Genomic DNA, 13,841 nt, shown 5'->3' with positions numbered 1-13,841 from the left:
CTGGGAACACATGTCTAAAACATGGACAGGAACAGTGCAAACTGCATTGACTCTCATGTGAGCAGGAGAAAGCCAGGACACTATTAAAAATATGCCTTTCTGTGTAATTCATCCAGGCTCTATCAGATATAAGATAACATAGTTTATCTTCCACAAAGTCTTTGGTGCCCAGACTTTTCAGAAAGCTTTAGCAAGGACATAAAGCCTTTGGATAAGGCACGCAAGATTCAGTGTTGACAACACCCACAGTGTCCCCCTGCATGAATCCTCAGTTCTGCAGTGCAGATAGAAGATGCTGCCCTCCCTTTATATGGTGTTGGATAGTGAGTGTTCAGAAGGAACATCTGACCTTCAAACACCTTTGTTTAAGAAGAGGTTCTGCATCAGGAAGTGGCTGCAAAATTTAAGGTTGAATGCCACTGTTCATTGCACATGGCCACTGGACCACTCATGGGTGAATTCTGGTGGTATGATCTCACTTTATCACACCTGATAAGGAAAAATACCAGTCAGCATGCAAAACCTCAAGAAAGGAAAAGCGCTGCAAAGGTGAGACACTACAGGCGAAGCAGAATACAACAAGGGGATTGGTCTTTTCCAACAGTTTGAAAATTTTCAGATTAAAATAGTTACAGTTTTTTCCACGTAAACAGCAGTAGCTGTTACCAGGAACTCAGCACTTCATCAAGTGGGATTAGGATGGAGAGCTGGTTTCTGCTCCACCCCACCTAACACACCACATCTTCAAGGACTGGTAGTCTCCATGGGGAGAGACACAGCAAGGAAAGGATGGAGAATTTCTTGCTAGGGCAGGCTGAAAGGAGCAGACCCTATAGATGCACAGAAGAAAGACAGCTATACAAAGGATGACACCTAATATGAAGAAATTTTAATTTAAAAACTGCCTTCCAAAGAACAAAATGGACAAATGTTGCTACAGACCAGCTCAAACATTCCTATGGAAGTAAGTAAAAAAAGAGAAATCAGTGACTTCCCACAGGCAGGATGGATGAATACGTTGAAGAAATATACACAGGAGAGGCTAGAAACATGCAGTGATGGAGAAAACAAGTAGGTGTTTGGAATACTGCAATTTTTGAAGGAACAGCTGCTCAAAGCTGTTTTCAGCATAACAGGGCTCTGTGAGATTTCATTTCACCCTGAAGAGGTCTGGATTGTGGCACCTGCACCTGTGCAGTACCTGTGTGGTCTCCTGCCATGATGCAAGAGAAAAAGACTCCTAAAGAAAGGATCCACAGACACTTGCTGAGTAAGAAGTCACCTGAACTGAAATGCAGGAGAAAAATGCGGAGTCAAAACCTCTAGTGAACCAAGGGGCTTGAAATTGTATCTCCATAGCCTATGTAACTTGAAGGCAGGGAGAGAAGAGATGCAGAGAGTGCAAGGTGCATTTATAATAATTCATGCTTTCACTATCCATCCATGGTTTGGGAGGCTTGGGAGTTGAGACTCTGCCTTATCTGAAACAGATATTTCTGTGGGAGTGTTGCACTTCCAGGGGTATGAGTCATGAGCTTTTGAGAGAACAGTTCTGGCTCTACAGATATGTGGATCTTGGAGGGCTATTATAATCTCAGATTATTGTATCTAACCTGATGTAAAAAAGCAAGAACCTGTCTGAAAAATGACAGACAAATACTTAGAACTTCCTGTGAGTGTGCTAGAAGGAATGAAATTTTGGGAACAAACTAAGAGTCTGGGTTACACTTAAGTGATGCATGGTATGGAGGAATAAGTAAAAGTTAAAGATAGGAAAAGAAAGGAAGCCCATATGCTTGTTTTTGTTCATTCTGTAGAAATATTTTTGTTCATATCTTCTTTATTGTTTCAGCTATGATAATTTGAGAAAACATTCTAAGAAAATTACTAATACTGACTGATAAACAAAAAATAAATTCTTTGGAGTCAGTTCAATGATTTTATGCTGTCTCCTGAATTCAAAACTTCTTCACAAAAGAGTGACTGCTATTCTTCAGAAAGAATATCTGGCCACTGATGTAACTGAGACTGTGCTCTTCATAAGTCAGTGTTACTGGGTAAGGGTACAGCAGCTGGTGGTGTAATAAGTATGAAAAGATATACAAATTAAAACCTGGAGCATTATTTACAACAGATGTGGTAACAGTAGTTTTTAAAAATCAGTATAAAGAATAGATATAAGCACAACTAGTGAAAGCTTGGATCAATCATAATTCCATCCCCCTATTTGCCCAGAGTTTCTGTTCATTATTAAGCAGCCAAATACCATGCATTCCTTTCTGTCTAACTAAAGGTGACTCCTTAAAAAGGTTTCTTGCTGCTATGTTTGCATACACTTACACAAGATAAAGTACTGCAGTAAAAAAGGCATATTGTCCTAAATGCACTATATAGATTGAAATGCCTCTGATTGTGTGTAAGTGGTGAAAATAAATCAGAGTAATATCTAGACAAAGCTAGACTTTGATATATGAAGAATCCTCATGGCTACATATTGATAGTATGATTCAGTCTAAAATGTCAGCCAAGGAAAATGCATTTTGCAGGCGGGCCTAAATATTTACACTGTTGCTGTTAACTAACATGCCTAATTCCATTATAGGGTAGCTTCATGACCATAAATACCACAAAGTAGTGTCAGTATAAGTCATCCATTAAAAACCAGGTTTTTAAAGCAAATACAGACAGTTTAAAAGGGCTTTACTTACCCCAGACAAGGACAATGTATCTCAGTGGAATGAAATACAGGATGACGGTGAACACAGAGAGGGCAACAATTGCCAGCCAGCTCAGGAATGGGACAGTCCAGTTGAATGTACTAAAGAAAAATGCACAAAAGTCAGAACTGAGGTAGGCCAAAAAAGCCAATAAAAGAGGAAAGGACAGTGGGAGAAGTGTCAGTTTCCATCAGGAAGAACAAACTGAGTCTAGTAATGAAAGCATGGATGCATTTGTCATTGATCAGGGAGAGCCTGGGCTTGGATCCAGTGTCAGTAGAAATGAAAGGAGGACCTAGCTTTGCCTACTTGCCTGCTGAGCTTCACCTCTCCCGGCCCAGCAGTGCATATCTGCCAGGTGAATCACTGCTCTGCTTTTTGGAAATCTCATTGCCTAACCCCAGTTTCAGCCCCAGGAAAAACCCACAGAGCCCCCTATTCTCCAAATATACTCGCACAGGCAATCTCCATTCCCTTCTCAACACCATGGTAGAGTAGGATACAACAGTTGTAAGAACTCCTGCTAAGGCTTTCTTGTTTTATCTCCTCCCTATTCCACTGTAAGGATAGCACAAGAAGTTAAAGGCTGAACAGGGACATTCCCCTCCATCTGAGGTACAGGGGCACTCCTCAGCCAGGTGCCTTCCAGCTCTGGGGGAAAAGGAAGAGGCAAGTGCATGGCTATGCAAAGGTGGAGACTCATCCACGTGCATAAGAAGGAGAGGGCTAGGGAAAAAAAAAAGGAGGGGATAGAAAAGTTAGCCATGAAGACAGGGATAATGCAAGAGCAGTGGTTGAGGGAAGAAATAAAAACCCTCTGGATGTCAAAAGAAAAAAAAAAACTCTGAAATAAGTAAAGGTTATTTTTCTATGAATAACAGAAGAGAATTTCTGGGATCCCATCAGAGTTCCAGGATATTACCTTTCCAAAAAAAATCCCAGATAAAAACATCCTCACTAAGGGTCCCAGACTATTCTGATAAAACTCGGCCACATTCTGCAAAATTGAGATGTGAGGGAGAGTTAATGGATCTTGGAAAGGGTGCTGTGGGTCTCCAACTCCTGTGTTCAATGAGGAGAGAAAGACCAGATGATAATTTTATACATACTTTCCATAGGAACGTTGGTTAAGGGAGCCTGGCTTGGCATATTTGTTCCGTGAAGGCACTGCCATCTCAAAAGTGTTGCATGACATTTATCCAGAAGGATAATGTGGTTTAAATCTAAATAGTTTCATGATGCACTTTAAAGTATTACTACTAGCTACATTCTCAATCCATGTGATTACATAATTTTGGCTTCTCTAGATGAATAACTGCAATTACCTGAATTGCAAGCCATATTTTTCATAATGAGCTCTGGCTTCCTGTGTTTATTTGTCTTCTTTTTGCCTTGGCAAATTTGACATGTCTCCACTAACATTATGTTAGTGTGACTTAGTGTAGGATGCCTCCCTTTATCCTCAGGGGACACCTGCTCTTTTCCCCTTTTCTGTAGGCATTTGGGATGAACAGAAGGCTGAGGGTCTGCTCGTGTTCCTGTGACTCGGCTTTGTGCAATGATCACAGACACACCATGATATGTGGGAGCACTGGCTCCTCACTTAGCAAAGCTCCTTATGGGCTGCGTTAACACAGCATTCAGTACAGGTTTCCCATTATAGTTTTAGGAACAAATTACAAAGATTTGTAGTCTCACTCAGTTTACAAAATTCTGTAGCTCTCATCTGGTATACAATAGAACAAACCCTACCTCCAAAATGCACAATTAGAACTACTTAATCATCAAGACAACTTCCAGGAACAGCCTTTTGATAAAGGACTTTTTTCAGAGACTGGTTCATTTTTCTAACTGGAGAACTTGTGTGATACAATATGCTTGCACCTGCCTCTCCTGCTGTGAATACAACCTGCCTGGAATTGTCCCTATGGGAACAATTTTCCCAGGCTTTCCTATTAGGAACTTTGTTCTCAAACAAATAAATGACAATGTCCATTTTATCAAGACTGAACAGGACAGCATTAGAGATGATCCTCAGGATTCCTGCAGACTGGCCTTCACCCAAGGCACAGGTTTCCTAAAATTCATTTCCAAAAGTGAATTGGGTAGTGGTGAGATGCTCTTGGCGTTCAAGGTGCAGAACATCAAGTCAATCCTCTCCACGGTTTGCAGCTGACAGCTGGAAGGTGTCTTTCTGGAACCTGTCTGACCTCAAGTAATAAACCTTGTGCTGCTGTCCATTGACCATGGCAGAAATACACCAATACATTTCCTGCAGTAAATCTCAGAACCTCTCTTTTTAATGTCCAGATTTGTTGGCAATTTTTATATATTATGTATTAGGTGTTACAAATTACAAATAGTCTAAAGGAAAGGTTTTGCTGACCAACAATAAAACTTGCAGCAAGGGAACATATTTACATCCTTAAAATATGAAACTCCCATTCAGTTCTGCTTATTTCCTTTATCAAAATTGTGTTTTTATTGCTTTTAAATAACAACCTCACAACAGTATGCTCTTTCTGTTTTACTTAAAACCCTTACTTTTTATTTTTGTCCCACTTAATATAGTTCTAAACTCCAGAATTAATGTAAGAGAATTTCCACTGAGTGAGGGCCTCCATAAAGCAAAGTAAATATAGGTGAGTTTGACCAATGGACTCCCCTGGAATAAGTAAGTAAAAATCTAACATATTATATCTCTGCATGAAAAAGATGTTAAAGAGTATTGGAGAGCAAACCAGCACCTGTGTCAGCACTTACTTCTTGATCCTCTCACCAAAGGAAGCAATTTCATCTAGGATATTCTGGACAGTGACACACACCTCCTGGATGGCATAAAGTCTATTCATAAATCCTTTCTTTTCACTGTCCTAAATAAAAGAATAGGAGTAGTTGAGTAAAAGAATTTCTGACTGTAGGAAAAGGATCGTGTAGCTGTCAGTTAAGTTTCAAAAGGTCCTGTGTTACAGATTCATGTAAAACAATTGGTAAAACCTGGCAATAAGAAAACTATTTCTTGTCCTGTAAACAGTGCTTATTGCAACACATAGGGTTTAGTATATATGCTGAGCTCCACACAATTTTGTCTGTCACTGCATTAGTTTCTAAACACATATTTGAATAAGCCTGGTCTCAAGGTTTTAAACATGCTGAAGGTGCCAACCTTGTATGTTGTGTGCTCTTTCAAGTGACAAGAGTCATAAGGTGGAATAAAGGCAGTTTTATTGAAATGCTGGTTCTTGAGCTGATGTAAGCAGAGGAAAATAAACATTTCTGGTGGAAGGCATTGAGCAAGAAACCAGAAAAACTCAGCTTCTATAGAGAGCTGTTCTTTTTCCACCAAATATCTGTCTCTAAATCTAAACATGTTTGCAGCATCAAATCCACTAACAATACTGTGTTAAATGGGATTAAAATGAAGTATCACCATGGGAAAAAAAATAGTTTCTCTTTGTTTTTTTCCAGACCACAGATAAGACAAAAGGTTATGTTCAACATTTCCAATGGGTTGTTGCTGTATTACCCTAGTAAGTGTGAATATGATTATTGTTTTCTGAAAATAAGAAATGGAAAGAAAATTTTGTACTCTGAGGACATTATTTCATTAACGAAGTTCAACTTTTTGTAATCATAAACCACATGATACAACAGTCTCTGTCATTGACTCCAAAGTTCAACATCTAAGAAATATATGTTGCATTTGATTTTTCTTTTCTTACCCTGATGCGTAACTATCAGACAGAATATTTGTTCACTCATTTTGTTGACATTTTTGCTATCTTAATAAATTAGATTGGGAGAAAATATAATTTATCATTTAATCATTTCAATATCACTGGTTCACTGACAATGGTGTTGTCAAGAATACCTGTGAAGATGTTTGAAAGTATTTAGTTAGAGAATACAGGTTATCTAAAAAACAACCACAAGAGAAGCAGATAGAGATGAGAAAACTGCTTTCAGTGATTCAGTGTAATTTATAAACCAAGCACTTCAGACAGAGCAAAACCACCAGTTTCTTAGGCAATGTGAAAGACCTTATATTTCACATAAGATTAATAATTATTATATCACAAAAAAATATTTTTGTTTTCTGAAAATGACCATAATGGATCAGAACCAGTGATATCAGCTACATCCAGTGCTGCACAGCAACACAGAGCCATTTATGTAAGTTATTTCCTTAATCTTTACTGCATTCTTGAAGCCTTTGCAATGACACCATTATTCTTCTCAGGTATACAGCTTCTGAAGATGTGCATCATATATCCAGCGTGCTTCATTTGTCATCAGGAAATAGGCATCTGCTCTATTCCTTCATGTAAAACACATACTTCCTTGTACAGCAGAAATGAACAATAAGCCATACAGGTATTTTTCTGCTTTCTAAATATGAAAATTGCCCCTTGCCTCTTCAGTTTTAAGAGATTCTGCCCTCCATGTAAATTCATTTTGGTTTATAACTAACTTGTGTGAAAAAAGAATTATGTCATTCTAACAAAACTTGTGTCATATCCAGAACTCAAGTGGGGTTACATTCAAAGGTCCTGAGGCTGTTTTAATTTATAAGTATCATACACGATAAAATTGTACCTTTATTCATGTCATGATTTAGGAATGGCACTCTCCAATTTAGTGCTCCCACTGAGACTTTCCAAATCCTGCTGCTGCATGCTCACTCCGTCTCCCCCCCCCACCCTTGGTGGGCTGGAGAGGAGAACTGGAGGCACAAAAGATCATGTTTACTGGGAACAGCAATGAGATAAGGAAATGAACAACAACAGCGACAATATCAAAAACAAAAGTATACGAAAGAGAGAGAGTGATTTACATGTGAAATGCTCACTACAGAGCCTGACCTGCCCATAGCCTCACCACCCCAGCCAGGCTCGGAGCCAGTGCCACACTTACTCAACCTAAAGGAACCCCTTTTCCTGGAAGAGAATACCTTTCTCCTTCCCCCAACAACGATCAGCGATGATAGAAAACAACCTCTGAGTTCTAGCCATTCCCCCTCCTGGCTACTGCAACAATTCATCCAATCCCAGCCAGAACCAGACAATCCAAAAATATATAGTTTTAAATCACTTCCCACAAATACCATGAAGACAGAATGACACAGAGAAAGGATCACTATTTCCAACCCACTGCACCTTCTGAGCTTAAAGGAAATTTGTTGACATACTCTGAGGCATTATTAGACAAAACAGCACAGGAAAGAGGAGGCAGTCAGAAGAATCATGGTTCATCTTTGCTTAAACTATTCCAACTATTCCCACATGTCCCACAACTATTAATTGTTTTTTATTTCCTGCTCCAAATATTTGTATAAAAATAAGCTGGACTAGGGAAAAACTGCACTTATTTTCTTCCAGCAAGATGCCATGTTATCAAATACAACACATGAGCTACCAAGAGTAAACCAAGGTTCTTAATAATCAATTTTTCAAACACTACTGGCATTTCCTTTCCAGAGAAAGATGGTGTGAGAGACTGGAGGAGATTGGTGGCTTGAAACATTTCAGTTGCATGAATGGGATAAGGGGTAAGACAAGCCTTGCCCTGGTGAGGTGGTGAGTTGCTCCATCCACCCCACCCCCTAGAGCCCCTAACCCAGCCCCAGAGTGGATACCAGATGTCCTACCTGGGGGATGGGCCCAGGAAAGCCAAAGGGTACTCACGCTAGAGCATGAGGCAAGCATTTGACCACTGCAACCACCAGTGGGGGTCATATTTGTTCTTTTCTATATCTCTTCTGTCTCTCTTTGTTGTTTTTCATCCAATTACTTCTTCTTGAAGTCTAAGTAACTTAAAATCAGATGGGTTGGAGTTTGTCAGGTTGGATGGACTTGGAGCTTGCTAAATTAATGCTTTGTGTTGATTCAATGTTGCTTTAAACTTTTGCCAAAGTTCCCTGATTTTCTGAAGTTGCCAGTAAAGTTTTTGTTGTTTTGACTCTTGAGGAACATCTTGTCGGTATTTCTCTTTTCTCATCTAACTCTGGGTAAAAGAAAAAAAACAACCCATAAGCCTCTTTAAGGGACTCAGTAAGAGAGGTCTGGGGCCTTGAATGTGGGCCGTGACTGGAATTGACTGATATCAATTTCATCATTTGCATGACTACAACTGCCAATTTTCTGGACATAATTGTCATTTAAATAGTAGATAAAATTTCTAATACAAAGCTAACAAAGCTTAATACAAAGCTTTATTACTACTTCATTTGTGTGTTTTATTTGTTTGCAGTAGGCTTAAGGTATCTGAAAAGCAAGAGATTTGCTAGGGCATGATTGTGAGCACAAACTGTGAAAGCAGAGTCAAATTGATACTGATGGTACGACCTGAATTTTAAAAAGGGTATGAACCCAAATTAAAGTCTGAGAAGATGTCCTACTCCTCTTTCACAGGAAATTGTAAATTAAAGATTGATACGCTGTTTGGTGATTAGTAATATTTAACATTTACATACTGATTTACAGCCAGAACTATATTTTCCTTTTGGTGAAACCAAAGCAAAACAAAGTAAATTACTAGCTCTAAACTATGTCGAGCTAATTTACACAAATCCCTAAATAAAATCCATGTTATGTGAGTCTTTTTATTCAACACACTGTTCTTCCAACCCCATGACAAAATAGGGTGATTTAGGAAAGGATTATATATGTAATCCTAAACCTCTCTCCTCTCCAAGTGAAAGTGCATTTGAAAACCAAACATTTCAAATGACCGGGACAGTGGGAGAAATAAATAAGCCAGACTTAAAAGTATACTCTGGTAAAGGTAATGGGTTTAAGCCAGAAACGGGGAAAAAAAAAAAAAAGGAAAAAGAAAAGTTTTAAATACAGAGAATAAAACTCTGAACATTTTATGGATAACTGTCCTACTAGTAACTTCTAATTTGGACAGAAAGGCACAGATCATAAGAAGAGAGTTTTGAGAAAAAAAGGAAATGCTCAAGGGCAGTATACTGTCTCTAAGGGTGGGGAGTGTGGGGCAGTTCACTGCCCCACCAGGCAAGGCCTGACCCCTTCCCCTACACATGGGCATCCAAAAAAGGTTGAACATCAACCTTTCTAGGCTCTGGCACCTGTGGCTGCAAAAGCAAAAGTATAGCCCTTCTGTTATCAGTGAAGAACTCCTCTAATTATCTTTGACTTTTAGTAACAAGCCAGAAAATCTCTATTGCTTAAACAGAAGCTTCTGTGAGAAAACTCTTCACATTATTTCAACTAATAATTGGTGTCCAAAGTAAAGTCTATAAATAGGCACCCACATCACCCCTCAGCAGGAGACTCAGCTATACACAGGGCTCTAACACTGTGGCAGACTTCCTTTGTGGACTGATGAAACAGACCCAGAAGTAGCTGGTAGTTAATGCATTAGTCCTTACTGGCAGGAGTCATTAGTACTGCCCAGAAAAACATACAGACAAAGACCAGTAGGTTTATGGTGTGGCCACTGCTCAAAACTCCACCTCAGTAATTACCTTCCAAAACCTAACCACTGCTGTCTGTGAAGCCCACAAAGAAGAAGATAGTAAGCCAATACTGTTTCAGCTCTGGAGGCCTTTGATCTCCTTAAAGTCTCCTGAATCTCTATCAAAAGGCCACAGATCTGGTGACAGACACCCAGTTAAGTTTTATTTTTTCAAATGTGGGAGACAGAAATCCTGTTCACTTCTGGTGAGCAACACAAAGCACTCTGGGAAAGGTTCGACTAGCGGAGAGGTGAAAAACAATTCCTGTAACCAGGGAACAGGTTGTATGGCTGGCATGCGGTCACCATGTGTGTGGGGCAGGGATTGCTTGGGGAGATGTATGGACACTGCAGATCAGAGAGCTGCAGAGAGCTGCTTGGGTGAAGGGACATGTGAACAGCGACACCGCAGTGCCAGGCAGCCAATGCACGCTGGTTTGGTTAAGTTTAGAGCATAGAAAGGCTTGGTTTGCTGCAATAAACAATCTTCAGAGCAAGCAAGAAGGTCTGTGTGTCTTTGTTCCCCATTGCTACAATCAAATTCTCAGGTAAATAGAAGGAGGACAGACAACCATGATGATATTGTTATCTTAAAGCTGAGTGTGGAAGCAGATCTTGAGGTAAAGCTGAATGGTCTACAGGATCTGGAGAGGTGCATGATGTGACTTGAGACTGGCCTCCTCATTACATCCTATAATGAGCTGAGAGAGTCAGATTATTTTAACTGTTTTTTCACCTTGCAGGCTATCCCTCATGGAGCAGCACAACCACATTATTCTTCCCAATTCTTGAATTGAAAAGGTATGGGAAGACTCTTGGAGATATTAAACCTTCTCAGTGGAACCTTAATGATTCAGAAGTCCCCACCCTTTCAGTAAGACAGATTGTAACTCTTGAGACTTTCACGTGTTTCAAATAGTGACAGATAGCGTGTCCAGCAGACAGGGACCTGCATGTCTTCTCTTTTCAGCAACAGGAAAATAGAAAACCTGTTTGGTACTCTTTCCACTCTGAAAAGGACTAGCAGGAACAGGTTTCCTTAAAGCACTGGCACCATTTCACCTCAGACATCAAATCCGTGGGTTATGTAGATAACCAGAAATGAGTTTTTAAACTTGGGGCTTCAACTTCACCCATATTGCTGGGCACCACACCTTAAGTGACCACATTTTTCAGATACTATTGGCTGTCTACAAATGCTTAATACATTATCTTAAAAATCTTTGTGCTAGCACGTGTCTTTATGTGTGCATGGTGATGAGGTCTGAAAATTAGGCTCATGCCTAACCGGAAATCAGGCTGCGAATTATAAAATATGGAGAAAATCACATAATAATGAAGAGTAGGGTATTACAGAGAGAAATTATATTTGTGGTCATGATTATTAAAAATAAAAGCCATAAACTGTTATTGACTAGTAAGATGCCGTATTTAAAACAGCAGACAATAGGAACAACAGAAATTAATAAACATGTGGAAGAAAATACTGAAGACTCAGTAAAGAACTTTTAAACAGACTTTTTTCACCATTGCCCACCCTTTGATAAGATCTGCAGTTGAAGACCTGGTGTGATAAGGGGCCATGAGCCTTGACAGTGGCAGTGAATGCTGCTGGCCCTGCTGTTAAAGGTAAGTGAACAGCAGGGCAAGCTAACTATCACCTATCACGGGAATATCCCGTGAATACCATGTCCATGGTCCCAGGCTGGAGTGGAGCTGCCCAGCCGCTGCCATAAAGCACCACTTAGCCTCTATATAAGTGAGTGTGCAGCAAGTTTGTCAGAGCCCTCCTCATCAACAGACAAAGGAAGAAGGATCTTCACAGGATGCCACGGATTCTTGGTGGTAATTATCTACCTGTCTGTAGTTCTTTGCTTTTTCCTACTTCTCTGTTTTCTTTCTTGCTCTTTCTTTGATAGTGAGTAAATGTGTATTATAATTTTGATTATCAACATTTGACCTCCTTTGTGTCTTAATCTCACTCGGGGTATTCTGGAATCCTGCCCCTCCCTGTGTTTGCAGCTTAGGACACATTTCCAGATTGGGACAGACTCACTGTTTATGAAGACACACACCTGTGAGCATGAATAACCTGCTCTTAGCAGTGGGGTTTGACTAGATATCTCCAGAGGTCCCTTCCAACCCTAAGAATTCTGTGATTTTGTGTGAGTATTAAACCGTCTGTTCTTCTCAAACATTACACTGAGAGTTGATAAAAATAATTTTGAACCTTCTGTGACTTTTTGGCAGTACCACCTATGTAATGAATTAGATTTTTGTCATGGACTACTGCAGAGTTAGAAGATAAATATAAAACTGGGGGGAAATATGCCAAGAGCTACAGTAATAATTCTAAAGAAAAAGCAGATATTGCAAGCTTTCCAGAGTAAAGAACACCGTAATGGCAATTATGTATATTATGTTTAAATTGAGATTTTTGACTAGTACCCTTTATTTTCTCTTTCTTCCTATCACATTACACAGTGTTGCCCAGTGCTTTTTTTAAAACATGTTCCTTCCTGATCTCTCCTACACTGCACATTTGAATAGTGTAAGGACAGCACTCCAGATAAAAGGCAGAAACATGGAAGCAATAGAGCCAGTTTATAGAGCAATGTGCAATTCCACCAAAGGACCATCCACTGGGGAAAAAAAAAATTAAATTTTCCTTTCATGATACCCTTCTGACTAATATGAGACTGACTCATACCTCATAACCTTTATGAGGTATTTATTTAATATGTACTCCAAGCAAATATATTACTTGAAAAGGGTGAAATCTTGTTTGTTCATGGTGATAGATTCAGGAGCAAAAAGTCAACAAAAGGCACAAATTTTGCCTTGCCTTTCTTGGCCTTGTTTTGGAAGGAAACTCATAAAACTAAGGCGCTGTAGGGTAGAGCACTGGTGTGATTAGAATACACTCAATGAATGTGCTTTAGGTCAATGTTTTAAGTACCTGAAATTCTTCTTTTGGATGTCTTTTTCTTCACCCCTTTGACTATGCTTAAAGAAGGGAAGACAGAATATCTTACTTTACCTGAGTCAGAACAACACTGGAGCTTGACAGTGATCTCATTAATACTTCTTTTGTACCCAGCCACAACAATGTAATCCAAAAGAGTCTAACACAGAAATCATGGTATATTGTGCATCAGCTGTTTGCAATAGTTAATTTAGTCAGAATACAGTCCTGGCATTCTACTAAAGAATAAACTTTGGCCATGATTTTACAGTTGAATTTGTAAATTCCAGTGGTTATAATGTGTTTACCCTATGCTGAATGAAAACTGCAATTAATAAGGTGGTCACTAATGCAGCTCTTCAAGTTCTGTTATACAAATGCGAGGGATGATAGACACAAAAGTTAAATATCAAGGGTCTAATAACCCTCAAAATGTAATGAAAGAGCCTGCTAGTTTTATTGGGAAGAGTTACTTTAAATAAGATGAATCTTGAAAATGCAAGAGCCTGGAAGAATGGTGCAATGAAAACAAGACCTACCAGCTAGCATAAAAATTCTGCATGCAGGTAGGGATGAAAGAAATAGGTAGAGAAACCAGAAAGGGAATGCTGAAAGACTGAGCTTAGCAAAACATCTGAATCATTGAGATAATCTATAATCATTGCTTATCTAAATCACAC

The 13,841-nt window shown here is 39.3% G+C and overlaps 1 protein-coding gene across 1 annotated transcript in view; it reads right to left on the bottom strand.

Moving 5' to 3' along the window:
- Window positions 1-13,841, bottom strand: part of MCTP1 (multiple C2 and transmembrane domain containing 1) — a 208,392-nt gene that overhangs the window by 2,607 nt on the left and 191,944 nt on the right. Inside the window, exons 18-19 of the mRNA XM_030968614.1 lie at window positions 5,481-5,590; window positions 2,709-2,818 (exon numbers count right to left, since the gene is read on the bottom strand). Of these exons, the coding sequence (XP_030824474.1) occupies window positions 2,709-2,818; window positions 5,481-5,590 (220 nt within the window). The remainder of the gene's footprint in view (window positions 1-2,708; window positions 2,819-5,480; window positions 5,591-13,841) is intronic.

The sequence above is a fragment of the Camarhynchus parvulus genome, chromosome Z (genome assembly GCF_901933205.1).
Source record: "Camarhynchus parvulus chromosome Z, STF_HiC, whole genome shotgun sequence".
In the NCBI taxonomy this organism is placed as follows: domain Eukaryota; kingdom Metazoa; phylum Chordata; class Aves; order Passeriformes; family Thraupidae; genus Camarhynchus; species Camarhynchus parvulus.
The sequence above is the reverse complement of the archived record's forward strand: the minus strand, read 5'-3'. Positions and strand labels throughout refer to the sequence as shown.